Here is a 26,741-nt window from a genome sequence, read left to right on the forward strand (position 1 = left end):
AAAGTATCAAAATTCAAAGCGATCGCATACGATTGTTGAACTCTCTTCGTGTTTGGAGGTCCTCTGGTACAGCCCTGTCGCGCTAGCGCTACGTACGTACAGCGACTGGGCTGTGTATAGTTGTGCGTACAGCGACTGGGCTGTGTATAGTCTGTGTATGTTTGCAGTCTGTGCTGTGCAGTGGATGGATGAAGATGCTTGAGTTTTCAAAGCGGAGAGTAGGGGGAAAGTTACGGGCACGGGTAAATCAGAAGTACACCTCTACACGAATTTCAAGCCACGGTATGGTAAACTGGAATCAATCACTGCTCAAATATCGTTCATATTCACTTCCCCAAGGTTTAACAAGGGTGTAAAGTAATTGGACCTGTGCCAATGCTAATGCACTGTCCATGCAAAGTCAGCCGCGGCCCTGCCGGGCGACCCGTGCTGCGGCACACCTCTCCAGCTCTCGGCTCCAGAGTAGACAACATACATGTACATTAATACATAATGTACGTGTGGTGTGACTGTTGTTAAGTCGATTTTTTTCGACTTACGCACAAGTCGAAACTCGCCTAAGTCGATGTGTTTTGCTCAGTCCCGAGAAGATCGACTTATGCGAGTTTAACTGTAAATGGTTTATCTGAATGAACTGTATTTCAATTGAATTATATCGTTTCAGTCTCAAATTCAACCAACTTTTCTCTTACTCTGTGCACATAGAGGAGGAAGCACCTGAACCTGTCTGTGAGACTGTTTACTCACCAGTATGTGTTTCTTGTGATATCTGCTTACAGGTCACTATACAGTTCTCGGTCAACAGACACTGGTTCTTGACCTGTCATTATGCAGTGGATAACTTGAGATGTATGGACACAGTCCTACCACCTCCAAACCAACCTGCAAGGTAATGGGTATTCCAGAAGATTCTTTCAGTTTTACATCACTTGGTGTTTCTTTGTATGTCTTTGGATTTACCTAATATATCACAATAAAAAATATACATCAGTAATTCACAGCTTTTCTTCTGTGCCAAATTATATTATGTATTTTAGAGAGAGACATGAGACAAAGAAAATGTGTGAGCGTTGTATTTGACACAGTCACACTGCTGCATCATTCAATTTTATTATTTTAACCATGCTTGAGTGTGTATTTTTTTTGAAAATTTTTATTTCATCTACCACAACAGATGTTAAGTAAATCTTATATAGTGTGGTGTTCATAATTGAAGTGTGTATTATTGAGACAGCAGCAGTTATGCAATCATAAACCAGTACTGTCATATAGTTTGAAAGGTGCTTTGGTATATTGTTTCATTTTGTTTTGGTTAGAGGGAGGGAGTTGTTAGAAAGGCATTTGCTCATTGAATCTGGTGATAACATCTTGAATTATGATTCTTTGAGTGAAACACTTCTAGTGTGCATTTTTTTATGGTACATTGCAGACAGTTGTTCACAAGCGTTCTTTACAGGCAATGTAGATTGGATTAATAGTGTGTCTAGCTGATAGTTGATGGTTGAGTCTAAAGCAGAGCTTACTGTGGGTGCCATATACATGTACAAGTCGTGTATCCCAGATGCAAGACAGCTTCACGGCATTATCGTAGTGGTGTAGTGTATTTGTTGGGGGAAATATTTTGCATTTTGCTGAGCAGGTTTCTGGAGCTTGAGGAGGAGATGTGCGAAGAGATGTTGAACAAGAGGCAGGAGAAGGCTGTCCGCTACATTTGCACAGTGGGAACCACACAGACCCCAGGGCCCCACCATGGTCCCACCATGATCTTAGGACCATTTGGGACAGGGAAGACCCACACCTTGGCCCGGGCAGTTCAGAGAACTGTGGACCAGTGCCCACATGCCAGAATCTTGATCTGCACCCGCTCAAACAGGTGAGTCCTTTAATTTCAGACAGTGTATTGTTTGTTGGGGAAATCAAAGCCCCCCCCCCCCCCCCTTCAACTACATTTGTAACAATAAAAAGATATAACACATGACAGGTACCTTTGTCATGTCATTAGCTCAGTCTTTGCAACATGATGAATATGTACTTAGATATAAGAACATTGTCTTAGAATGTAAACTCCCCAAGCGAGAAATAACTGCACTCCTATGCTCTAAATTGATTAAAGTACTGAGATTGTCATTAAATTATCAGGAGATTATAATCTCATGTGTAATACAATTTAACACATCTCATTTTGTTTATGATGAGCATGCAAGAGATTCAGACATCCTATAATCTCCAAAGAATATAGAATAATTTTTGAGAGTTTTTGAAGCATGCAGATATCTTCCTCCAGGCAATATATATTGCTTCTTAATTTCATTGTATTTGTTTATATGTTCTCATCCATTTCTAATGTATGTTATTGTAACATATATACATAAGTTAACAGAGATTATTAGTAATCACACAAAATGCACACATTGTATACAGCAGTATTCTTCTTGTTTGCCATGTGAGCTTTGCACTTGATGATTCAGATTAAGTTACATTTGCATGTACACGTATGTCACTCAGTGAACCATGTATTCACAATGATGTTCCAAAAAGAAAAAGTAGCAAATAGAACAATTAGAACATTAACAATTTGTGTAATGAGACACAGGAGAAATATTTTGTTGTCACTATTATTGGCTTTATTCTATCTTATCAAAATATGTTTGCTCAGTTTATAGATTGGAGAGAGACATAATATGATTATGACAAATCTTTACAAATGATAAACATACAGTAGTATACAAATGATGCACAGGATAGAGTGCGTTAGTGGAGCTGCATCTCCACTAACGCCACAAAATAATCCTGTGCATCATTTGTTTTATAAAATGGGTCGAAAAATAACAGCATTTTTCACGTACCTTTGTGGGTCAAGATGTCCGAAGATGTTCGTCCCAAAAATTTACGCACGTCGCACTCGGAAATCCTGCACATATAAGTATGATGGGGGGTTGGGTTTCCGGACACTTAAGTTCCCGCATGAAAACTTACTTATTTTACATAGAATATGCATCTTTTACCTTAAAGACTTGATATAGACTCCTCATATAGGCCTACTAGACAACATTACTCTGAAAACGGCATGAGAATTAACGTGCTAAATCGTTGGATTTGCCCTTCAAAGTGACTCCATGTACGCGTCCGGTCCCGCAACGCTTGGTCTACTGTACGTATATGTACGCCACACATGTTATGCACAAGGGAAGAAAGGCCGGCCGGCCGGCAGCCCGAACTAGAAGTTGTTTACAGGATTGACAGCGTGTATGCATGCAATTCAAAGGAGCCGCTGCGCGCACAGACGATCGGCAATAGGATTTAACACGCAGTGCAATGGGACTAAAATAACCAAAGCACACGTGACTCATTTCAGCGCTTCCTATTGGCTGCATTCTTGAACCCATTTTATAAAAGATATTAGTTGAGCATGTTCATTTTGGCAATGTGCTCTTCCAATCCCTTTGATTTACTGCACAATATTTGGCATTTGCCATACATTAAGTGCATATTGGCAGAGCTGTTTCATAGCCTGATGAAGGAAGTGCGATTAATGTTAAACAATATGCTTTTGATTTTTTTTTTCATGCACACAGTGCTGCTGACTGGTACATCTTGAGCTACCTGGACAGCTTCTGTCAAAAGCGAGGGGATGCTGTGCAGATGTTGCGAATCTGTGCCGCTGACCGCAAAATTGCCACTGTACCAGAAGTGGTCAGGAAATACTGCCCTGTGGATGCTGAAGGCATTCATGTGCCAACAGAGGAAGAGCTTCTTGGTAGGGCAGGGTATAGTTATTGATGCATGCATCATGAATGAGTACAGGTTCATCTTTAGCAGTTGAAATGTGCCAGATAAGAAACCTAAGGTTGATAATCCACTGTGTGAGGGCCCAAGCATTAAAATTGACATTATCATCTTCTTCAAAATGCATGATCAGATTTTTACCCAACTTAAACAAGATTCATTCTAGGGTTATATTTGATACAAAAGTTATTTGAGATGGCCTTTTTTGGGCCCAGCTAGGGGTGGGTAGGTGCCAACAGAACAAAGCTGTTTGATTGTCAAAATTTCCCTGTCTTGTTTCAGAAGTAGTACGTCAATTTGTATTGTATACAAAAGAATTAAGTTTTTCATGACAGTTTGTGGGGGCCAGATTGGGCACGAATTGAGGGTGTAACAATGGTCCGATTTTCACCAAACATGGTAGGAATCACTTTTAGCCTGTTGAGGACGAGTTGGTTTTGCTACAACACATTCCTGTAGACACCAACGTGAGTATTTGTGAGACTAGTCTTCGTAGATTGAGGGCAGGTATAGAATGCAGAAACAGTCAAGATGTGCATATGGTTCCTAGTATGGGACAGAGTGAAGTAAAGGGCCAAAGCACTCAATTTCAGTCATCGTTCTATCAAGTAGAATGTGTAGTGGTGTGCATGAATATCCTTGCAAATAAAGAATGATACCTTAATTATTCATAAAGCATTAGAGAAGTAGCGATACATTATATTTCTGTAAAGGACTTAACATCAAGATGTTTTGAAGGGGAGTTGCATTGAATATGAATTTATCTGGAGCTCAGTTGGGTATTATTGCCCTTGAGTTTTTTGTTTTGTTCTGTTTTTTGAACAGCAGTGTTGAGAAAATCAATGTGTTTCTGTCATAGAGAATGTTTGAAACAGATGATACATCTATCAATAGAATCATGGCAACAGAATATCTGTTTGATTTAATATTATGGCACATTTGGTTTGCTTTACAAGTTGAACACGGTGATTACCCTGTAGCTCTTGCAGGTTAATGTTTCATATAAGAGGAGATTATTGAACAAATAAGGTGCATAAAAATGATCATATTTACTTCCTGCACGCACCATGTGGCGTATTTAGTTGCTCATCGTAGCAACGAATGCTGATGTGTAGTAGAACATAACTGTGTGCTAGTCTTACAAGATTGTTGCGTCATTCTTTTAATTCTCATTGTTGCCTTGTGGATGATATGGAAATAACGAGAATTGTGTTGAAACAGGTATGTTATTGTAATTATTTGTACTGTACATAGAAAAGGGAAAGCGTTTATTGTCCCCGCCGAACGAGTTCGAGCAGGGGACTATGAAACGGGCTCCGTACGTGTGTGTGTCCGTGTGTCCGTCCGTCTGTCTGTCCGTCCGTCCGTCTGTCTGTCTGTGCGTCCGTGTGTGATCAAAATGTTCAATTTGCTACTTCTCTGTCATTTATGAGCCAATTTTGATTCTGTTTGCTTTATATGATAGCACTACATGGGAGCTTTGAAACTTCTACACAGAATTTCAGTTGTGACGTTTGACCTTGACCTTTGACCTATATTGTACATTTTGCTTCAAAATGCTACTCCTTCGCCATTTCTAACCCGATTTCGATTCCGTTTGCTTTATGTGATGGCACTAGGTGAGGGCTTCAAAACTTCTACACAGAATTTTGACCTTTGACTTCTTTGACCTTTGACCTTGATTTTTGACCTATATTGTACATTGGCTACAAAATGCTACTCCTTCGCCATTTCTAACCCGATTTCGATTCCGTTTGCTTTATGTGATGGCACTAGGTGAGGGCTTCAAAACTGCTGCACAGAATTTTGACCTTTGACTTCTTTGACCTTTGACCTTGATTTTTGACCTGCCTTGTACATTTTGCTACAAAAATGCTACTCCTTTGCTATTTCTAACCCAATTTCATTTCCGTTTGCTTTATGTGATGGCACTACAGTCTGTAGGTGAGGGCTTCAAAACTTCTACACAGAATTTTGACCCTGGACTTCTTTGACCTTTGACCTCGATTTTTGACCTATATTGTACATTGGCTACAAAATGCTCCTCCTTTGCCATTTCTAACCCGATTTCGATTCCGTTTTCTTTATGTGATTGCACTAGGTGAGGGCTTCAAAACTTCTACACAGAATTTTAGCCTTTGACTTCTTTGACCTTTGACCTTGATTTTTGACCTATATTGTAAATTGGCTACAAAATGCTACTCCTTCGCCATTTCTATCAAAACCCGATTTCGATTCCGTTTGCTTTTTGTGATGGCACTAGGTGAGGGCTTCAAAACTTCTACACAGAATTATTGACCTTTGACTTCTTTGACCTTTGACCTTGATTTTTTACCGATATTGTACATTTCGCTACTAAATGCTACTTCCGGCGGGGACATATTTTACGCACCGCGTAATTTCTACTTTTCCTTGTTTTTAATCAGACTTTGAAGAGTAATCTGCCAGGACAGATCATTTTTATGCCTCCGCCACGAAGTGGTGCCGGAGGCATTATGTTTTCGGGTTGTCCGTCCGTCCGTCCGTCCGTCTGTCCGTCCGTCCTTCCGTCCGTCCGTCCGTCCGTCCGTCCTTCCGTCTGTCCGTCCGTCCGTCCTTCCGTCCGTCTGTAATGAATTTTGTGGACAGGGTAACTATCAAAACCTTTTGAGGTATCCTAATGAAACTTGGCATGAATGTGTATTAGGGAGTGAAATTGTGCCTATCAACTTTTGGGTGCACACGCTCAAGGTCAAAGGTCAAAAGGTCAAGGTCAAATACATAAAATTTCACTATTTCCACCATATCTATGCAATGCCTGAAGATATTTTCTTGAAACTTAGTGTATACATGTATTACCCAATTAAGATTCTCTGGTGAAAGTTTGGGTCATGAGGTCAAAGGTCAAAGGTCAAAAGGTCAAGTAAAAATATTAAAACTTCACCTTTTTTCTCTGTACCTTGTATCTTCATGGAATATAGTATATATACATGTACTGACTGGCAGTGATTATCTAGAAAATTTAGGGTTCATGGGGTCAAAGGTCAGGGGTCAAAGGTCAAGGGAAACACTTCAAAATTTTACTCTTTCCGTCATGTTTATGCAATGCTGGCATGATTATTTTTATGCCTCCGCCACGAAGTGGTGCCGGAGGCATTATGTTTTCGGGTTGTCCGTCCGTCCATCCGTCCGTCCGTCCGTCCTTCCGTCCGTCCGTCCGTCCTTCTGTCCGTCCGTAATGAATTTTGTGGACAAGGTAACTATCAAAACCTGTTGAGGTATCCTAATGAAACTTGGCATGTATGTGTATTAGGGGGTGAAGTTGTGCCTATCAACTTTTGGGTGCACATGCTCAAGGTCAAAGGTCAAAAGGTCATGGTCAAATACATAAAATTTCACTATTTCCACCATATCTATTGAATGCCTGAAGATATATTCTTGAAACTTAGTGTATACATGTATTACCCAATTAAGATTCTCTGGTGAAAGTTTGCGTCATGAGATCAAAGGTCAAAGGTCAAAAGGTCAGGGTCAAATACATACAATTTCACTATTTTCGCCATATCTATTGAATGCCTGAAGATATTTTCTTGAAACTTAGTGTATACATGTATTACCCAATTAAGATTCTCTGGTGAAAGTTTGGGTCATGAGGTCAAAGGTCAAAGGTCAAAAGGTCAAGTGAAAATATCAAAACTTCTTTTTTTTCTCCGTGCCTTGGAAAATTGTTCAAGGTATCTTCATGGAACATAGTATATACATGTACTGACTGGAAGTGATTATCTAGAGAATGTAGGGTTCATGGGGTCAAAGGTCAGGGGTCAAAGGTCAAGTACAACACTTCAAAATTTTACTATTTCCCTCATATTTATGCAATACCAGCAGGGTTATTATTTTTTTACACTTGGTGTATGCATGTGTAACCTAATAGAAATTCTCTGGAAAGTTTTTTTTTCTTCTTTTTTTGCCTCAAAGGTCAAAAGGTCAAAGATCAAGTGAAAGTGCTGAACTAACTTTTTCCTCCATATCTCGAAGTGGCTCAAGTTATCTTGAAACTTAGTACATATTATGCATGTTCTACCTGAAAGTGATTATCTTATGAATTTTAGGGTCAAGGGCCAGATGAAAATGGTAACAATTTACTATTCAATTCAGAAATTGCACTTTTTCTCCACACCTGTACCTTGAAAATTACTCAATGCCTAAATGTACTGTATGAATGGGTCAAAGTCAAGTTAAAGTCCTTAAATCCCTAGATACATGCTCTCCTATTCATCCAATTAAACCTAGGTCAAGGAAGGTGAACATTCAACACATTTGTGACAAACTTGTCATTTCAATATTTTGCCAATTTTGTGAAAATGTAATCACAGATTGTCCACATGTACTATCTAGACCTATTGGGAAAATCATGCATTATGGCGGAGGCATACCAGTCGCCAAAGCGACATTTCTAGTTTTTTTTACACTTGGTGTATGCATGCATAACCTATAAATAGAGATTCTTTGGAAAGTTTTTTTTTTCTTTTTTTTTGCCTCAAAGGTCAAAAGGTCAAAGATCAAGTGAAAGTGCTGAACTAAGCTTTTCCTCCATATCTCGGAAGTGGCTCAAGTTATCTTGAAACGTACTACATATTTATGCATGTTCTGCCTGACAGTGATTATTTTATGAATTTTAGGGTCAAAGGCCAGATGAAAATGGTAACAATTTACTATTCAATGCAGAAATTCATTTTTTCTCCGTATCTTGAAAATAACTCAATGCATAAACATATGAATGGGTCAAAGTCAAGTTAAAGTCCTTAACTCTCCTATTCATCCAATTAAACCTAGGTCAAGGAAGGTGAACAGTTAACACATTTGTGACAAACTTGTTGTTTTAATATTTTGCCAATTTTGTGAAAATGTAATCACACATTGTCCACATCATGTACTATCTGGACCTATTAGGAGAATCATGCATTATGGCGGAGGCATACCAGTCGCCATAGCGACATTTCTAGTTGTAATATGTTAAGAGCTGCCATAATGACAGCTGGTGAGGTTGTGGTGTAGGTGACCTCTACAATGTGCTGTCAACAGCATAAAAAACTCAAAAAAAACCTTCTGCTGGCAGAGTGTGTTAGAGTTTTGTGCTGCTTTTATCTATCTTCATCCCAATGCACAGGATGGGTGCATGGTGGCAAAGAAGAGGCACAGGCAGGGCCACCAAAAACCAAACCAAAACCACCAAACATTGTCCTGGCCACGCTCACCACGGCAGTGCATCTAGCCAAGACGCCTACCCTCCGTGGTTACTTCACCCACATTGTGATTGATGAAGCGGGTCAAGTCTTGGAACCTGAAGCAATCATCCCACTTGGCCTGGCGACAGAGACAACCTGTGTGGTCCTCGCTGGTGATTCCATGCAAATAAATCAAGTGGTGAGTACCACATGACTATCCTGTTTCATTTAAAGGGGCCCTGAAATCCAAATGCATGTTGATCTGTGTTGATTTATAATACCTTCAACATCACTTTTGCGGTAAAACTAATATCTAGAAACATTCCATATATTTTTAATGATTTTTTATTTTATTTTTCTTCAGATTACTTGGGAACGCCCACAAAAAATCCTTCCAAACCAATCAATATTCATATTCTTGAGATGACATCATCTGTCAATCATTGCTAGAGTGCTGAAATGTTTAACAAAAGACATTGGAATGCACCTTCCCCTCGACTCAGCATAACTTGCATGTTCCCTCGCCATGTCTTTTGTTAGTCACATTAATATGACAGAAACATGCAAGCTATGCTGAATCGAGGGGAAGGTGCATTCCAATGTCTTTTGTTTAACATTTCAGCACTCAAGCAATGATTGACAGATGATGTCATCTCAAGAATATGAATATTGATTTGTTTGGAAGGATTTTTTGTGGGCGTTCCCAAGTAAGCTGAAGAAAAATAAAAGAAAAAATCATAAAAAATATATGGAATGTTTCTAGATATTTGTTTCACCGCAAAAGTGATGTTCAGGGTATCGTAAATCAACACAAATCAACATGCATTTGGATTTCAGGGCCCCTTTAAAACCATTTCTTACCTCCGCCAAGGGAGGAGGTCATGTATTCATCGGTGTCGGTTTGTTGGTTTGTTTTTCCGTATGCAAAATAGCGAAAATAGTTGTGAATGAATTTAGATGAAACTTACAGGAAATGTTGAGAATGACACAAGGAACAATAGATGATTAAGTTTTGGAAGTGATCTGGGAATTTTTGTGGATTGTATAAAGGAGCTTTGATATATTGGCAGGTAGGGTCAATGAACTTAGGAGCTCAAGCTGCACATTTTTTAGGTTGTTTCATGCTACGCGCACTGAAGTACGTGTTCTACTTTCTGCTAGGGCAAGGCGTGCCGCGCAACTGCATATTGATGATTTTACAAAAGGCTTCTATATTGGGAATTGGGGGGACTTTCAGCGTGAATACTTTTTATAAAATGGGTTCAAGAATGTAGCCAATTGGAAGCGCTGAAATGAGTCACGTGTGCGTGCATTATTTTCTTACTAACATGCACGGCCTGATGTCACAGTGTTTACACTAGCAGTGCGCACTCAATCAGTTGTTACAAGTGCGTCACGCGCTACTATACGCGCTGTCAATCCTGTAAACAACTTCTAGTTCGGGCTGCCAGCCGGCCTTTCTATATCTTGTGCATACATGTGGCGTACGTATACTCTTATACGTACAGTACTTATATGTACGTATTTCCGAGTGCGACGTGCGTAAATGTTTGGGATGAACATCTTCGGACATCTTGACTTTTTGACTTGAGCGAGTGCTACATGTAGCTGACTGGTATTGACCCACAAAGGTACGTGAAAAATGCTGTTAGTTTTCGACCCATTTTATAAAACAAATGATGCACAGGATTATTTTGTGGCGTTAGTGAAGGTGCGGCGCACTCAAGAGTATTGACAATGGTGCAACATGCACGAGGCACAGCCTCATACATGTTGCACCATTGCCAATACTCTTGAGTGCGCCGCACCTTCACTAACGCACTCTATCCTGTGCATCATTTGTATAACGTGTGATGGTGGAAATCACTGATCTCAATGGAAGAACAAGATAGTGGTGGAAATGAGCTGCTTGGTGGAGGTCTGCACTCTTAGAGTGCTTATCCAGGGAATAATTTTCCAACTCAAATTTGATTAGCAATTTCTGCTGATGAACAATATTTCACATGGTATCCTGTACATTTCTATGGAAGAAAACTGCTACACAAAAGATAGTTTGTGTAGCAGTGGTGTAAAAGTGCATAGCAAATTGCGATGCGATACCAGGAAAATTATTCCCTGCTTCTCTATTTTCTTTTTAATGAACTCAAGAGATACTTGATTATGACCTCAACACAAGCAACTAGTGCATGCAAGCTGAATTCTGATTACCAATAGAGTGTATTTTCGAGGAGAAGATGAAGAGATGAGTAGCTTGTATTTCCTGCAGGTCTTCAGTATATCCATGAACTTGGATTAATTCATTGCAATTGATTGACAAATTTCCCTACATCCACGTAAATTTCCTGAATTTGAATAATTACGCAGTACCCACTGCATGCTGTAAGGATAAGAACCAACACTTGCTGTCGGGCAAAAGCATGGTGGTCTAGTGGAGATGACGCCTGTCCGGTGATCAGGAGGTCGTAGGTTCGAATCCTGCTCGAGTATGTATGCCCATGATTTTTTTATCATGGCTACTACTAAAACACTGATCAATTCAGTGCTTAATTACGTCAATGTAGGGCAATTTGTCATTCAGTTGCAATGAAAAACATCTCGACGGAAGAATTATATGAAATTGGATTAATTCTTACTTTTTGCAGTGGCCCACATAAATTTTGTGTCAACATTATACAAATGATGCACAGGATAGAGTGCGTTAGTGGAGGCGTATAGTGCACTTGAAGGTACAAATTGTATTTACAATTGTGAAACATGCACGAGGCGAAGCCGAGTGCATGTTGCGCTACATTGTAAATACCCGAGAGTGAGCTATACGCCTCCACTAACGCCACGAAATAATCCTGTGCATCATTTGTTTTATAAAATGGGTCGAAAATTCGAAAACTAACAGCATTTTTCAGCGTTTGTCACGTACCTTTGTGGGTCAAGACGTCCGAAGATGTTCGTCCCAAACATTTACGCACGTCGCACTCGGAAATCCCACACATAAGTATGATGGGGGTTGGGTTTCCGGACACTTAAGTTCCTGCATGAAAACTTACTTATTTTACATAGAATATGCACCCTTTACTTGATATAGACTCCTCATATAGGCCTACTAGACAACATACTCTGAAAACGGCGTGAGAATTAACCTGCTAAATCGTTGCCCTTCAAAGTGACTCCATGTACGCGTCCGGTCCCACAACGCTTGGTTTACTGTACACTGTACGTATGATACGTACGACACACATGTTATGCACAAGGGAAGAAAGGCCGGCCGGCCGGCAGTCCAAACTAGAAGTTGTTTACAGGATTGACAGCGCGTATGCATGCAATTCAAAGGAGCCGCCGCGCGCACAGACGATCGGCAATAGGATTTAACACGCAGTGCAATGGGACTGAGTAACCAAAGCACATGTGACTCAGTTCAGCGCTTCCTATTGGCTACATTCTTGAACCCATCTTATAATAAATCCATAACAGTAACGAGAGGAGATATAAACATGTTTGGTTAGTTTGCTGTGCACATCATGTGTAAAACTAGCTGCCAGATCAACAAACTTATTTCTTGCGAAAAGGCACACCAATGTAGCAATAGCCATGCCCACTTCAGCAGCAGGGAAAGGAACAAACCACGTAAAAGTTCTGTACATACAACAGTGATGCATTCGAGTCGTTGAGTATGTTGAATACATGTACGTAAAGCTGCTTGGATTATAGGCAGTACCTTGTGTCCTGTGTTGTGCAGATTTGCTTAATTTTGCCCTTTATTTCCAAGAATTTCAGTAAAACCTAAAGTCCCAGTAGTTTATTTCCAGACTGAATAAGACTGTGCATATTTCATTTAGGATGAAACTAAATTATGAAATTTATTGGCAAAAATTCAAAATTGGAAGGTGTTTTTTTTTAATGTCTAGTTTAACAAAAATAAAAAGTGAAACTTTCTGGAAGTAAAGTGAAACTTTCTGAAAGTGAAGTAAGTTTGATCCATTCAGTCAGTCTACCAGTAGTGGTAAATGTAAAAAGAAGGATGTTTTATATACAAGATGTAGAAGTATTGTCTTTTTTCTTTATTGTCTTTTGTTGCCCTTTTTATCATTGCTCTTCAAACATTATAGGTGCACTCATTTCATGCGCTGGAGGCCAAGTTTGACATGTCTCTGCTACAACGCCTCTACAAGTTTGACAAGCAGAACAAATGCCAGGCAAGTTGCCTCCTCCACGACAACTATCGCAGTTGCCAGGCCATCTTGGACTTTCTGAAGGTCCACTACGGTATGACGCTGAAGTCTCGGTGTCAAGAGGGGGAAGAACACCCCAACCTCTACCCACTCAACTTTGTGGCAGTGAAGGGAGTTGACACACTGATCGAGTCATCCTACATAAACCTGGAGGAAGCACGAGGGGTCGTGGAGAAAGTGGCATCACTCATGCAGTTCTGGCCAGAGGACCAGTGGGGAAAACCAAAGCAGAGTGAAATAGTGGTTTTGTCTCCATACCTTCCTCAGGCAAGTTCTTCCCATGCTGTTTGTAAAACCAGCACACTATGTATTGCAGAATTGATAATGGTCATAGACATGCTCCCTCATTGAATTGTCCTATGTGTAAACATTATTGAAATCACAGACATTATCCATTGTCACTGGATTACTAGTACTACTTCATAATGGTCCACGATGGGTTTTGGTATGTCTTAGCAACATACTTTTTAAGTGTCATGCCCAACTACATTGGCAACATGCTGGATACAACAACAAAAAACCAACTTGCCAATGAGATAAAATTGTCTTCAAATCTTTGTAAATGATGTAGGAATCAAATACAAAATTAGAGTGACATTGTCTGGCTTGGCAACCCATGAATTTCAATCACAGATCACGAAATTTAGTGAACTGAGAATGTGGATGAAGGGGCATTGATGCAGTTTGCAAATGCCCATGAAGCCCTTCCAGTCCTCATAAAACTCACAATTTTCTACTGTGTTCCCATCAGTAGTCCATCAAATACAGCATCATGACATACAATATTGGGCGCGAGTTAAAGCAGATAATGTTCCCTTTGTACTTGCCTCTTAAGTCTTATTTGAGTTCTGTGACCAATCCACATTAAATACCTTGTAATGCACATGCTGTTGATGATATAATACTTTTTCTAAACAAACTTAGGGAAACAGAACAGTAATAGAAATTACATTGAAATCTGATGTACCACTGTTTTCAGATAAATGTGCAACTTACAAGCTTTCACAATTTTCTACTCCTATATTTCAGTTCTGATGTTTGATTGTATTGTATTTCTTAATGTCAACTTGAATATGGAGCATCATTTTACTTACAAACTTCCATAAGTTATGGTGTAAAAGTTAATTTTATGACATTTAAACTGTTTTTCCTTTTTGCACTGTCACAGTAAGTCAATATGAAGTGGAGTTTCTCCCTGAGTAGCTTGTTTTAAAGTGTATCTGTACCCAGAAATTTATTTTTCTGACATTGTAGGTTATTGTACTGGTAATATCCCTATGAAATATAAGAGTGCAATGTTACTCACATACAGAAATATAGCAATATATAAGGAGAAATAGAGCAATCTCTAAAATGCCAAAAATTACATGCGCCTTGATCTAAGAGTAGTCTTCTGGCCCTATAGACTGCATTCAATTGCGTAGTTCAATATTTTTTTTGTACGATCAGTGTACTACGATACTAGTGCTCTGAAAACACGCAAATGCATGCAAATGTTCACGTATGCAGCTAGGTTGGTGCTGCCACCAGGCAGCCAGCTGCAGCAGCATCTACTCATGCGGATGCATATGGCTCGAGAGAGAGCCAGCTTGTGAGGCCGGTGCGGCATGCATGCAGTGGACTGGCCCAGCGTCTATGCACAGACTCCTGAAGCTGTAGTCCCGTAGTACTACCTAGTAACTGTGCACTCTCGAAATAAAATTGCAAGACGCTCCGATGATGGAAAATCTGACACTGAACACATCAGTCCCGGGCATAAATTTTGATTCAGTGCACTTGTAACAATTTTAAACAGGGTGGTGGTATTCAAGCCCCTGGCGAGGTGCGGGCACCTCATTAGTGTTAGACGTCTGACATATAACTGTTAGGGGTCTAACATCAGACACCCAGATCTAATCATTGATAGGTCTTGTACCTAGGCCTAACCTTGTTACTTGATTAAGTACCAGGTAGGCCTACTAGATCTACTAGACCTCTAAACCACACAATAGAGGATACAAACGTACACCTAACGTTAGATTTAGACCTAACGTTAGATCTTCACGGGTTAGTGACAGTTAGTGATTGTTTCTGACTACTCTAGTAACTATTCTAGTGACTATCACTTTTTAGTGTCAATTTCAAATTTTCATAATTCCATCATGTTCATGAGTTACGGCTATCCACCTCAGTAACTTACTGTTGAGTCTACTCACAAGACAAACGGGCTTGATGAAAACTGAGGGAATAGCATGCAAATTCAGCCTGATTCTGGTGTTCTGATGATGATGTTCTGTACAGTCCAATAAATGTCGGCGATGTGTGAATTAAGGTGGAATAGCTGTGGAAAGTCAGCTGGCTTGAAGTGTTCTTCACACAACCTTGCGTTCTGGTTGACAAGCTGGTTCCAGTCCACTGTCATATACAAGCAGAATGATATGCTGTTTCAAGTTTGCCATACCATTTTTGGACCAGCTCAGGGTATTTCCTCTGATCCGGAAATTTGAATGTCGCAAAGTTGGGAGTGGTGGTCCAGCAAAGTGGTGCAACGCAGATAATAGGCATCTTTAACGTAAATCAAGAGTCGATCAAGTCATGATCGCCAGACACTAAGCTCCTATACCTGGCGCATCATTTTGTGATGGGATATAATTTTCTCTATGAGTTCTTAAGACATGCTCTCACACCTCTCAAAAATAAATTTCTGGGTATAGATACACTTTAAAACATCTATAAATTGTAGTGCACCAATTGGGTTTGCCTTTTGTTACCATGTAAGCCCTGTTTAGAACCACACAAATTTTCACAAGAATGTATGTGAGTGTATATGGTATGCTCCTGCAGTATTTTTATGCCTCCGCCACGAAGTGGTGCCGGAGGCATTATGTTTTCGGGTTGTCCGTCCGTCCGTCCGTCCGTCCTTCCGTCCGTCCGTCCGTCCGTCCTTCCGTCCGTCCGTCCGTCCGTCCTTCCGTCCGTCCGTAATGAATTTTGTGGACAAGGTAACTATCGAAACCTGTTGAGGTATCCTAATGAAACTTGGCATGTATGTGTATTAGGGGGTGAAGTTGTGCCTATCAACTTTTGGGTGCACATGCTCAAGGTCAAAGGTCAAAAGGTCAAGGTCAAATACATAAAATTTCACTATTTCCACCATATCTATTGAATGCCTAAAGATATTTTCTTGAAACTTAGTGTATACATGTATTACCCAATTAAGATTCTCTGGTGAAAGTTTGGGTCATGAGGTCAAAGGTCAAAGGTCAAAAGGTCAGGGTCAAATACATAAAATTTCACTATTTCCACCATATCTATTGAATGCCTGAAGATATTTTCTTGAAACTTAGTTTATACATGTATTACCCAATTAAGATTCTCTGGTGAAAGTTTGGGTCATGAGGTCAAAGGTCAAAGGTCAAAAGGTCAAGTAAAAATATTAAAACTTCTTTTTTTTCTCCGTACCTTGGAAAATTGTTCAAGGTATCTTCATGGAACATAGTATATACATGTACTGACTGGAAGTGATTATCTAGAGAATGTAGGGTTCATGGGGTCAAAGGTCAGGGGTCAAAGGTCAAGTGAAAGACTTTAAAATTTTACTATTACCCTCATATTTATGCAATGCCAGCAGGGTTATTTTTTACACTTGGTGTATGCGTGTGTAACCTAATAGAAATTCTCTGGAAAGTTTTTTTTTTTCTCTTTTTGCCTCAAAGGTCAAAAGGTCAAAGATCAAGTGAAAGTGCTGAACTAACTTTTTCCTCCATATCTCGGAAGTGGCTCAAGTTACCTTGAAACTTAATACATATTATGCATGTTCTACCTGAAAGTAATTATCTTATGAATTTTAGGGTCAAGGGCCAGATGAAAATGGTAACAATTTACTATTCAATTCAGAAATTGCACTTTTTCTCCACACCTGTACCTTGAAAATTACTCAATGCCTAAATGTATGAATGGGTCAAAGTCAAGTTAAAGTCCTTAAATCCCTAGATACATACTCTCTTATTCATCCAATTAAACCTACGTCAAGGAAGGTGAACATTCAACACATTTGTGACAAACTTGTCATTCCAATATTTTGCCAATTTTGTGAAAATGTAATCACACAGTGTCCACATGTACTATCTAGACCTATTGGGAAAATCATGCATTATGGCGGAGGCATACCAGTCGCCAAAGCGACATTTCTAGTTCTGTTTTAACATTGTAGCATATGTTGGGCAGATTTTTCTGTGCGTGAGTCATTACAACTTCTGGTGAAATGACTGCTTGTAAATGAAGGTTTCACACTTTGGAATTTACATACAAGTGCTGCAGGTCCAAATTTAGTTACATTTAAGTTAGTTCTCAGTTAGAATAAGGTTATTTGCCATGTGTTCAGAGTTTCAAGGGTTATGAATGTCCTTTAAACCCTTAGTTGTACTGATGCTCAAATTGTAGAAAGATTATAATTGTTTATTTTTTGTTAATTCAACAACCAGGTAAAATTGATAAGATCTGAGATGAAGAAGAGTCGTCTACATGCAGTGACAGTGGAGACAGTGCAGAATGTGCAAGGTATAGTGATGGCATTGGTAGCTCATCTCTATTCAAGAGAGGCTACACTTCAAGAGGAACTTTTGAGTTAAATGCAAACACTGTGATATGCCGCATTCCTGTGAAAATCCTTCCTGAAACAGAGAGAGTATTACTGAAGTTAGAACCTTTGGAATATCTATGGCCTACTATAGCAGAGATGTATAGTGACCACCTCAAAATAGTGGTTTAGGTTACCTGACTAGCTCAAGTATAAGCATCTCTCTGTTTGTTTTGTGTTGTGAAAAGTTGCTCATTTCAAATCCTTTACTTGTCATTGTTATGGCTCTGGCTAATCAAATTTGGTGAGCATTGTATGACTTGCCCTGTAAAACCCCTAGTTAAGGGCAAATTCTCCATCATAAGTACAGTTAATAATTCCTGATATGAGCTTGTACTGAATGGTTGCTGACCAGCATTTTGGGCCACAATGATTTGCCCTGTAAATCCAAAGTTTAGGTCAAATACACAAGCTGTAGTACAGTCTTAAACAAAACAAATTCTTCCTTGAAATAAACAAGTTATGAATGGTTGACTACCATATTTAGTGTTTTGTAGGCCACAGGATTTTTAAGATTAAAAAGATTGCATAGCTTTGGGTGCAGCCAATATGTAGTGATAGTCAAAGTCTGACCTTTTAAATCCAGTGAATTGCTGATACATCTGTCACATATACACATTCATGGGACTATGAGCATATATGAACATTCTATACACCAGCAAGTACAGTACACAAATTTTCAGCCATGTTGATAGGCACAGTGCATACAAAATTGCAAATTTCTGAGGTCCTGTGCCACTATAAAGTGCTATGTTTCATATGCGAAGAATACTTCGTCAAAAATTTGCATTTTGAAATTCTTTCTTTGAGAGACAGTGATGTCTTTATGCTTTCTGTCTTGAATGTTGCATAATGCCTGTTGTATGATCAGAAAAGGAAGTGAGGATATGATTTCTGAGATCTCATTCACAGTCTCTATAGTCCCCTTTTGGTAGTGCTGTAGAAAGGACAGTAAGTTAGATAACTTTTTCTGTTTTAGCTATCTGCATGGCCTTCATTATGCAGTTGCTTCTACTGATCTACTTCATGATATTATTGTCTCGACAGGAAAGCAGTATCGTGCAGTTTTTATCAGTACGGTTCGCACAAGGTCTACTCTGAACAATATCGACATCACTGCCATACGCCAGGGTGGTAGGGGACCTGTGAGAAACAGATACTGGTATGGTTTTCTCTCTGACCGAGGACTCTTGAACACGGCTTTCACACGTGCCAAGTCCCTGATTGTTGTAATTGGAGATCCAGTGGCGCTGTGTTCAGTTGGAGAGTGCCAAAAAACGTGGACGAGGTACATCAAGACATGTGAGGAAAAGGAAGGCCTTTTGCCCAATGACCTCACCTTTGCAGAAATCACAAGGCAGATTGATGCAGCTAAACACTTACTGAATCCAAAAGCGCGACCTTTTAATCCTCAGTCCAAGACTCACAGATCTAGTCAGCATGGTGTTTCACAGAACAAAGGAGCTGCTGCAGTATCTCAGACTCATGCTGTGGCAGTTCCTGACTGTAGTCAAAGAGGTGCAAAGGATTGCAGACGCTGCAATAAACCTGATGAGGATGCTGAAGCACTGAAGGGACAGGAATGGCTGCAAGATCTGAGAGAGCAGATGCTAGAAGATGAGAGAGCTGAACAGAGGGGAGGCAGACCAGATGAACTGGAACCCAGTGATGATCTCAGTGATACATGTCTTCAAGAACCTGAGAGAACGGCAGACGTACCACAAACATCACTGCGAGAACCACATCTTGCACGTGCACAAGCCGTCCCAGTGGCATCTGTTGACCAAATCAAGGAATTTCTTTTGAATAATGTGCGTATGGTTGAGAGGCAAGGGCATGTTGCTCTTCTGCGAAGAAATCAAAGAAGACAAGCTCCCAGGACAAGGTGTGAAGATGCTTACGCATCTGATGATGAGAAGAACACTAGTCAACATGATGATTCACATGAGGAATCTGTAGAGCAACTTTTAGAACTGACAGTCAAAAACCCTGAGAAATACAAGGTCTGTACCTTCATCCGTGAGGTGACTGGGCGTATGATCGCCATTCCAAATGATAGACAATCTGGGCATGTCATCGATATCACCAGTATGAGGCGACGGGGCAGAGCTTTGAACACAGACATAGTGGTAGTAGAAGTCTTGGAGAATGTGGAGGATGAGGAAAATGATGATGAAGCCAATATTGAAGAAGAGAGGAAAATCTATGGAAAAGTGACAGGTATTGTTGAACGCAATGGGGACCTTAAGGGTCGACAGTTGGTGTGCTACTTGGATCAGCACAATGACAATGTCATGGTGCCAGTTGATCGCTCATGTCCAAAACTGATCATTCTAGGGAAAAAGAGGACGAGAAGTGGACAGTGTAGTGAGACAAAAGTAACAGTCTACATGGCTACAACAGAGGATGCAAGTGAAAGAGAGGACTTTACATTTTCACATGAAGTGAGAGTTGCTTACTGTGAAAGAGCTCAAAAACTCTTTGTTGTTCAATACTTGCACTGGGCAAAAGGTACTCCATATCCTTTTGGGATTGTTACTGAGGAGTTGTTACCTGGAGATACACAACATCGTGGCCTGCACATCTTGAAACTTGTACATGGAATCAGAGAACAACATATACAAGTTCAAGAAGAATATCCAGAAGACTGGACCATTCCAAAAGAAGAGCTTATGTCTAGACAAGATCTGCGTGCCCAAAAAGTCTTCACCATTGATCCTCCTGGCTCCAAGGATTTGGATGATGCTATCAGTATAATCCAGCTTCCTGGAAATAGATACCAAGTTGACATACACATTGCTGACGTGTCGTACTTCATCACCAAGGATAGTGCACTTGATAAGGAAGCATATGAGCGTGGCACAACCTTCTACCATCCTTTTCCCATGGACTGTTTCCACATGCTGCCCACAGAGCTGAGCACAAGGCTCTGCAGCTTGCTCCCAGGTAAAGATAGGTTGGCATTTACAGTCCGATTAGTATTGGACCAGGATGGACAAATGGTTGCAGTTCCACAATTCTTTAGATCTGTGATTAAATCAATCCAGAGACTGACTTATGAAGAGGCAGAGGGAATCATTGAGGGAAGCAGTCATCAAGGTTGTGAAGTGGAAGCACAGATAAGATGTCTACATAGGCTTGCTCAACTTTGTAGAAGACACCGTCTCGAGGATGGATGGAGGATATACCAATGTGAAGATGATGGAGGTGGAGCAGTGTGTCATCCTCATGCCCACAGCCTGATTGAGGAATTAATGCTGTTGGCAAATGAAAGTGTTGCAAAGAAAATTCTTGAAAATTTTCCTGAATGTACACCTCTGAGGAGACAGCTAGCACCATCTCAGGAGCTAGTAGAGGCATGGAAGGACCGTTATCATGAAGCAATAGCCAACAGTGTCCTCCTGACAATGCATGCTGATCGGAATGAAGTTGACACTGATACTGAATACCAGGGTGATCCAATGGCTGTTGCTGTCGAAGTGTGGAGAGAAGTGCATCGACTTATGCATGAAGGCCCTATGGACATGCAGAAGATTATCAATCTGATCCTGCAAGACAAAAACCATCCACACCAAGCACTTGCGTTGACTTATTACCACCACATCATGGAACGTGCAGAATACATTGACACAACCAGCCAACAAGGGACTGACAAGAGATCACACTACTCCCTAAAGCGAAATGCATATTGCCATTTTACATCACCAATTCGACGTTACATGGATATAGTGGTGCACAGAATGCTTGCTGCTGCAATAGAAGGTAGCCCAAGCCCATACTCACCTAGAGAAATGGCAAACATAACACACCATTGCAATAGTCAGAATGCCAGATCAAAGAAATTCAGCAAGGAGACCTTGTCGCTCAAGCTGGCTCTGAAGCTTACAAAAGCTCCACTGCAGGTAAATTCCTTTGTGGAAAGCCTGTCTGAGACAGCAATGATAATGCACTTGCCATACCGAAGCTATTTGCAGGGTGGACATAGGGCTGTTGCTTTCCGCCATCTTAAACCTGCAGGGAAGCCAGAATCAGAGCCTGAGGGTGTGAAACTCAAGTGGAAAACGAGGATGTATGATGCCATATCAAAAAATGTTGCGGAGTCTCCAGCCAAGATGAAGTATTCATCTCCAGTCTTCAGTATCCCTGCAGAAAATTGGCAAGCTATTCTCCAAGCTATCACGGAAGGAAATGATGCTGGAGTCATCACTGCTATTCAGAATGCGGCCATCCATGGACAACCCAATACCAATCCCTTTAGCAGCAATTCCCAAGAAAATAGATCAGACACACAGGTCATGGAGATGGTATCTTTTGAGAGGACGTATAAGGTTGGCGATGTTTGTAAGCTCCAGATGAACTCCAAGGTGCTCAAAGGTTTGCTGGTACCTCAGATTCAGCTCTTCCACATAAGCCCAAAGATTGGTTTCTGTGCTGAGCATCGTTCTTCACCTGTTACCTGCTTTGCCAGAATAGCTCGGGAGATTCCAGGCAGGGAGAAGTCCATCACAAGCTATCAAAACAAGTGGCAAGAGGTGCTGTCTATGGTGACTGCCCACAGCTCCGTTAGCAGTGATGACACAGTCATCCTTCAGAATGTGCCAATCAAGTGGTCGAAAAAACATGGTGGAATAGTTGGCTGTTTTGAATTATCTGAGGACTTCCTAAAGGAGCATAATATCAGCATTTTTATTAAAGATGGAGCTCTGATAAATGACTATCACTTCCTGTGTGTCTGCATTGACATCCCAGTCAGTGAGAAATCGCAGCTTGCAATTGTTCGGTACAACAGAGACAAGGATGGCATTGGCCCCTTTAACAGACATGCCTGGAGTAAACAAACAGTCATTGCCCATTGCTGTTTGAAGAAGATAGAGTCTGAAAAACTGCAAAAGATTGTCAATCAGAAGAAGTTTTTCGAGGGACAGAAGGAGGTTGCAAAGGAGGAAAGCTCTCCACTGATCCTTCCTGTAAACTTTGTTTTGCACCAGTCATCAGTACCTTTTCCTGAAGATCTCATTGATGGGAAAAGTCACTTTGCTACCTCTGTGGAACTCATTCTGAAACCTGAGCCAGAGCGGTAAGGAGTTGTTCTGTACATTGTCATTTTTAGGTTTTGATTTTGATTTGCTTTCTTAACTCATTTGAGCCAGAGATTCAAGTTAGTGCTATACAAGTGTACTTACATATGTATGTGTATGAGTATTTAAGCACATTGGTGACTGCAGTTTCAAATTTGTTCATTGTGGATACAGGGGTGCCCTTTCCACAACCACAACCACACTCCCCCCCCCCCCCCCCCCCCCACCCTGGTAACCAAATCGAGGCCCATTTTTCACATTTTTAGCTTCCCCTTCAAAAGGCACTACTTGGAAGGTATGAATTCTCCAGTGTGATAGAATCTTTGTTTTAGTGGATCGTGATCTGTTCAAAAGGGCATCCCAGGGGGACCCAAAGTCCCCAAATGAAGGAATCTTTAAAAATCCTATTCTCTACCAAAAGTGCCAAGCTTAGTAAGTGCTATGAGTAAGAACATGTGCAATGGTGACCATTGTTTAAAGTTTGTTCATTGCAGATGGGGGGGGGGGGACCAAATTGGTTTGCACATTTTCATCTTCTTGAAACCCAATAATGAGTTTTCACTAAACGTGGTGCATAGGATCTCTGGGTGATAGGGTCTGTTGGGTGATAGGATCTTAATTCATTCAAATATTTTTTAATGTGTTCTAATGGGCTCCTTTGGGGTCCAAAGCCTTCAAATTCAGGAATCTTTGATCTTCTCTTCTAGAACCAGAAGGGAAAGAGCTTAGCAAGTGCTATGAGAAAGTACAAGTACATTGGTGGATTTAGTTAAAATTTCTTCATGATGGATCCAGGCAGATCCAGTAGGGACTAAATTGAATGGTGCCCAGTTTTCACATTTTCAGCTTTTCCTGAAGGTTGGATTTTCACCAAACGTGGCAGGTAGGATGTCCAGGGTGATAGGATTTTATTAATTTGTTCAAACAGGCACCATGCCCCATTTCCCTGGTAGCCCACAGGCTACCCAAATACCAATGAAGGAATCTCTTTAAAGATGTTCTCTAGAACCAGATGAGATTGAACTTTACTAAGCACTATCATGTATGGTGGTGAGTGTAGTATAGTTTCAAATTCCTTCTAATCATGTTAAATCCTGGGGAAGGGGGAACCAAACAAGGGCCCAATTTTCACATTTAGAGCTTTTGGCCCCAGTTCAGGTCCCCCCTCCCCTAACTTGTGTGCAGTGTCTGTGATATGAATGAAACATGATGCTCTCCGATTAATTGGACAGGCTCCAACTCCACTGTATTGTGTAAGAAGTGCTCTGCCCAACATTACCTGATTATTGTAAAATGAAGACAACTGTACAACACTGTGAAGGAAAGATACCATTATAAAAGAAACAAGCATATTGTGATTATAATTGTAATGAAAAATACCCGTTTCACCAAAATATGCAGTTTTCATATAATAATTTGCAGCTGACAATCTATTAAATAACATGTAATAATCATTTTCTGTAGGATGCTCTGTTTTTGTTATGTTGAAGGATTAGATATGCTGACATGTTGAATCAATGTTACTCAGTCTTCATGCTTGGCCAGAGAGTGATAGTTTTTTTTTTTTTTTTTTTTTTTTTTTTCCTCTCTCTCTTTTAATGCAATGGAATTATTCCAAGATTGTTTCCAATTATAGCAATTTAAATAAGTGCATTCTTATTGAAAGAAGATCATCAGCCTTTATCCATGTTGTGTAAATATGTATTTGCATAGTTGTGCAAATGTAATTCAGTCTAAATGGACAGAACAATGTGCAATATCTGCCAAAATCAACTTTATTCTTGTCATTACTCTTTATTATGTAGGCGTCTTGAAAAAGCAATGCAGGCCATCCATGAGGCACCTGATTTGGTCAAAGACATCGCATTACAAAAACCTCATAAACCTGCTATTGATGGTATCGACAGAAGTAAGTTACTGACATGAAATTGCTCCTTTATGCTTGATTTTGTATCCTTGCAAAGTATGAAAGTGAGACACTTTTCGTGAGAAAAGAATTATGTCAGAAAAAGTGTAGTAATGGAAATTTGTTAAATTCATATACACGTACACTGTAGGTCTCGTAGTAATGCTTCTGCCATGAAGTGTCACCAGAGGCATGATGTTTTCATGTTGTCTGTTTGTCTGCAATTAATATTGTGGACAATGTAACTTACAAACTATTTTATGAGATGTCCAAATAAAACTTGGTGCATGTACTGTATGTATGAGTGGACATGCTGCACCTATCAACTTTTGGGTGTATGTGCTTGAGGTCAAATGTCAAATTCTAAAAGTTCACTATTTCCCCTATATCTCTGCAATGCCTGGAGATATTTTCATGAAGACAGCAGTGTACACAAAACCAGACAAAGACTCTCTTGGAAAAGTTTGGGCTGTGGGGTCAAGTTCTAAAAATTTCCCTTTTTTCCCATATCTCAGATATGGCTCAAGATATCTTCATGACACTTGCTACATGTATTGCATAAAAATCATTCTTTTGAGGAGTTTAGGGTCACAGGGTCAAATATTGAGGGTCAAAGCACAGGATAAAATGCTAGATAATTCTATGCAATGCTAGAATTACACTACACATATTTTTTTCTGAACTTTTTGGAAATGGCTCAATGCATACACTTAATAACTTGATACATACAATTGTACAACATGCAGTACGGCATATTTCTACAGGGAAAGCTTTGGGCAATGGGGTGAAAGGTCAAGTGAAAATAGCTGAAATTTCACTATTTTTTCCATATTTTGCAAATTGCTCGAAGTAAAGTCATGAAAATTTATTTACAATCTGTATATATATATGTATGCGTGACCGGATGGTGACTATTTGGGGAAAATTATGTGCCATGGCATAAAAAGTCAAAGGTCAACTGAAAATGCTCAAATTTTATTATTTCATCTTTCTGAATTAGCTCAAGATTTCCCCATGCAGTTTGTGTTTAAGTACATGTATTTGCAGGAAGACCGTATCCTTGTTTATGGAGGTGAAATGACCAATAAGAAGCGCTGAAAAATTGTTGGTTATTTGCATTAAGAAAATCTGTGTCTCAGTAAGGAGCTATAAAGTGATTGCATTGGCTAGATTTTGAGTCTGAGGTCAGGGGTGTCTTAGTTTTTATATATTAAGAAATTGATGCATTGTACAAAATGTGGGATTTGTGCACCATTGGGTTGACAGTGCGCAACTGAAAAATTCAATCATGAATATCATACAAATTCCCAAATAATCGCCCTTTGAAACAAGAGTGCCATCCAAATGAAAGTTGGTTTGAAGAATGTGTTCTTGCATAGCCACTCAACACATTTTAAGGCCACAAAAATGTTAAACATTTAATTTCACTTTCTTTCCAGTTGTGAAATTGTCCTCTCATATTGTCAAGATGTACTGTAGGCTTATTGGGAGAATAATGTAATGTAGCAGAGGTATACCAGTCACTATAGCAACATTTCTAGTTATCTGTGATTATCCTGTGTGAGGGGTTACACACACAAAATACGGTATTTACTTCTTTTTGGGGGAGGAGGGAGGAGAGTTTCCTGTAAAAATATGACTGTTCAAACATTTTGTGAGTTTTACATGCTTATTCCTGGTCAAGATGCAGTGTTGTGGGACCTTTTGCCTATGAAAGTTTAGCCTGACAAAAGCTGAACTTGCAGTGGATTGTCAAGATGTAATGATCATATTGATATTGACATGATAATAACGAGAGTAATGGTGATGATGGTGATGATGATAATAACAATAATAATGACAACAAAAATTAAATGAAAATGATATGTGACCCTGCACCACAAAACCAACAAAATTTCACCAGACATGGATTTTCAGTTGAGG

The 26,741-nt window shown here is 40.0% G+C and overlaps 1 protein-coding gene across 1 annotated transcript in view; it reads left to right on the forward strand.

Moving 5' to 3' along the window:
- LOC140235323 (3'-5' exoribonuclease HELZ2-like) overlaps positions 1-26,741 on the forward strand; it is a 68,065-nt gene that overhangs the window by 24,301 nt on the left and 17,023 nt on the right. The window contains exons 17-24 of the mRNA XM_072315347.1: positions 780-889; positions 1,640-1,873; positions 3,576-3,757; positions 8,933-9,189; positions 13,094-13,483; positions 17,680-17,755; positions 18,882-22,911; positions 24,718-24,821. Of these exons, the coding sequence (XP_072171448.1) occupies positions 780-889; positions 1,640-1,873; positions 3,576-3,757; positions 8,933-9,189; positions 13,094-13,483; positions 17,680-17,755; positions 18,882-22,911; positions 24,718-24,821 (5,383 nt within the window). The remainder of the gene's footprint in view (positions 1-779; positions 890-1,639; positions 1,874-3,575; positions 3,758-8,932; positions 9,190-13,093; positions 13,484-17,679; positions 17,756-18,881; positions 22,912-24,717; positions 24,822-26,741) is intronic.

The sequence above is a fragment of the Diadema setosum genome, chromosome 11 (assembly GCF_964275005.1).
Source record: "Diadema setosum chromosome 11, eeDiaSeto1, whole genome shotgun sequence".
In the NCBI taxonomy this organism is placed as follows: domain Eukaryota; kingdom Metazoa; phylum Echinodermata; class Echinoidea; order Diadematoida; family Diadematidae; genus Diadema; species Diadema setosum.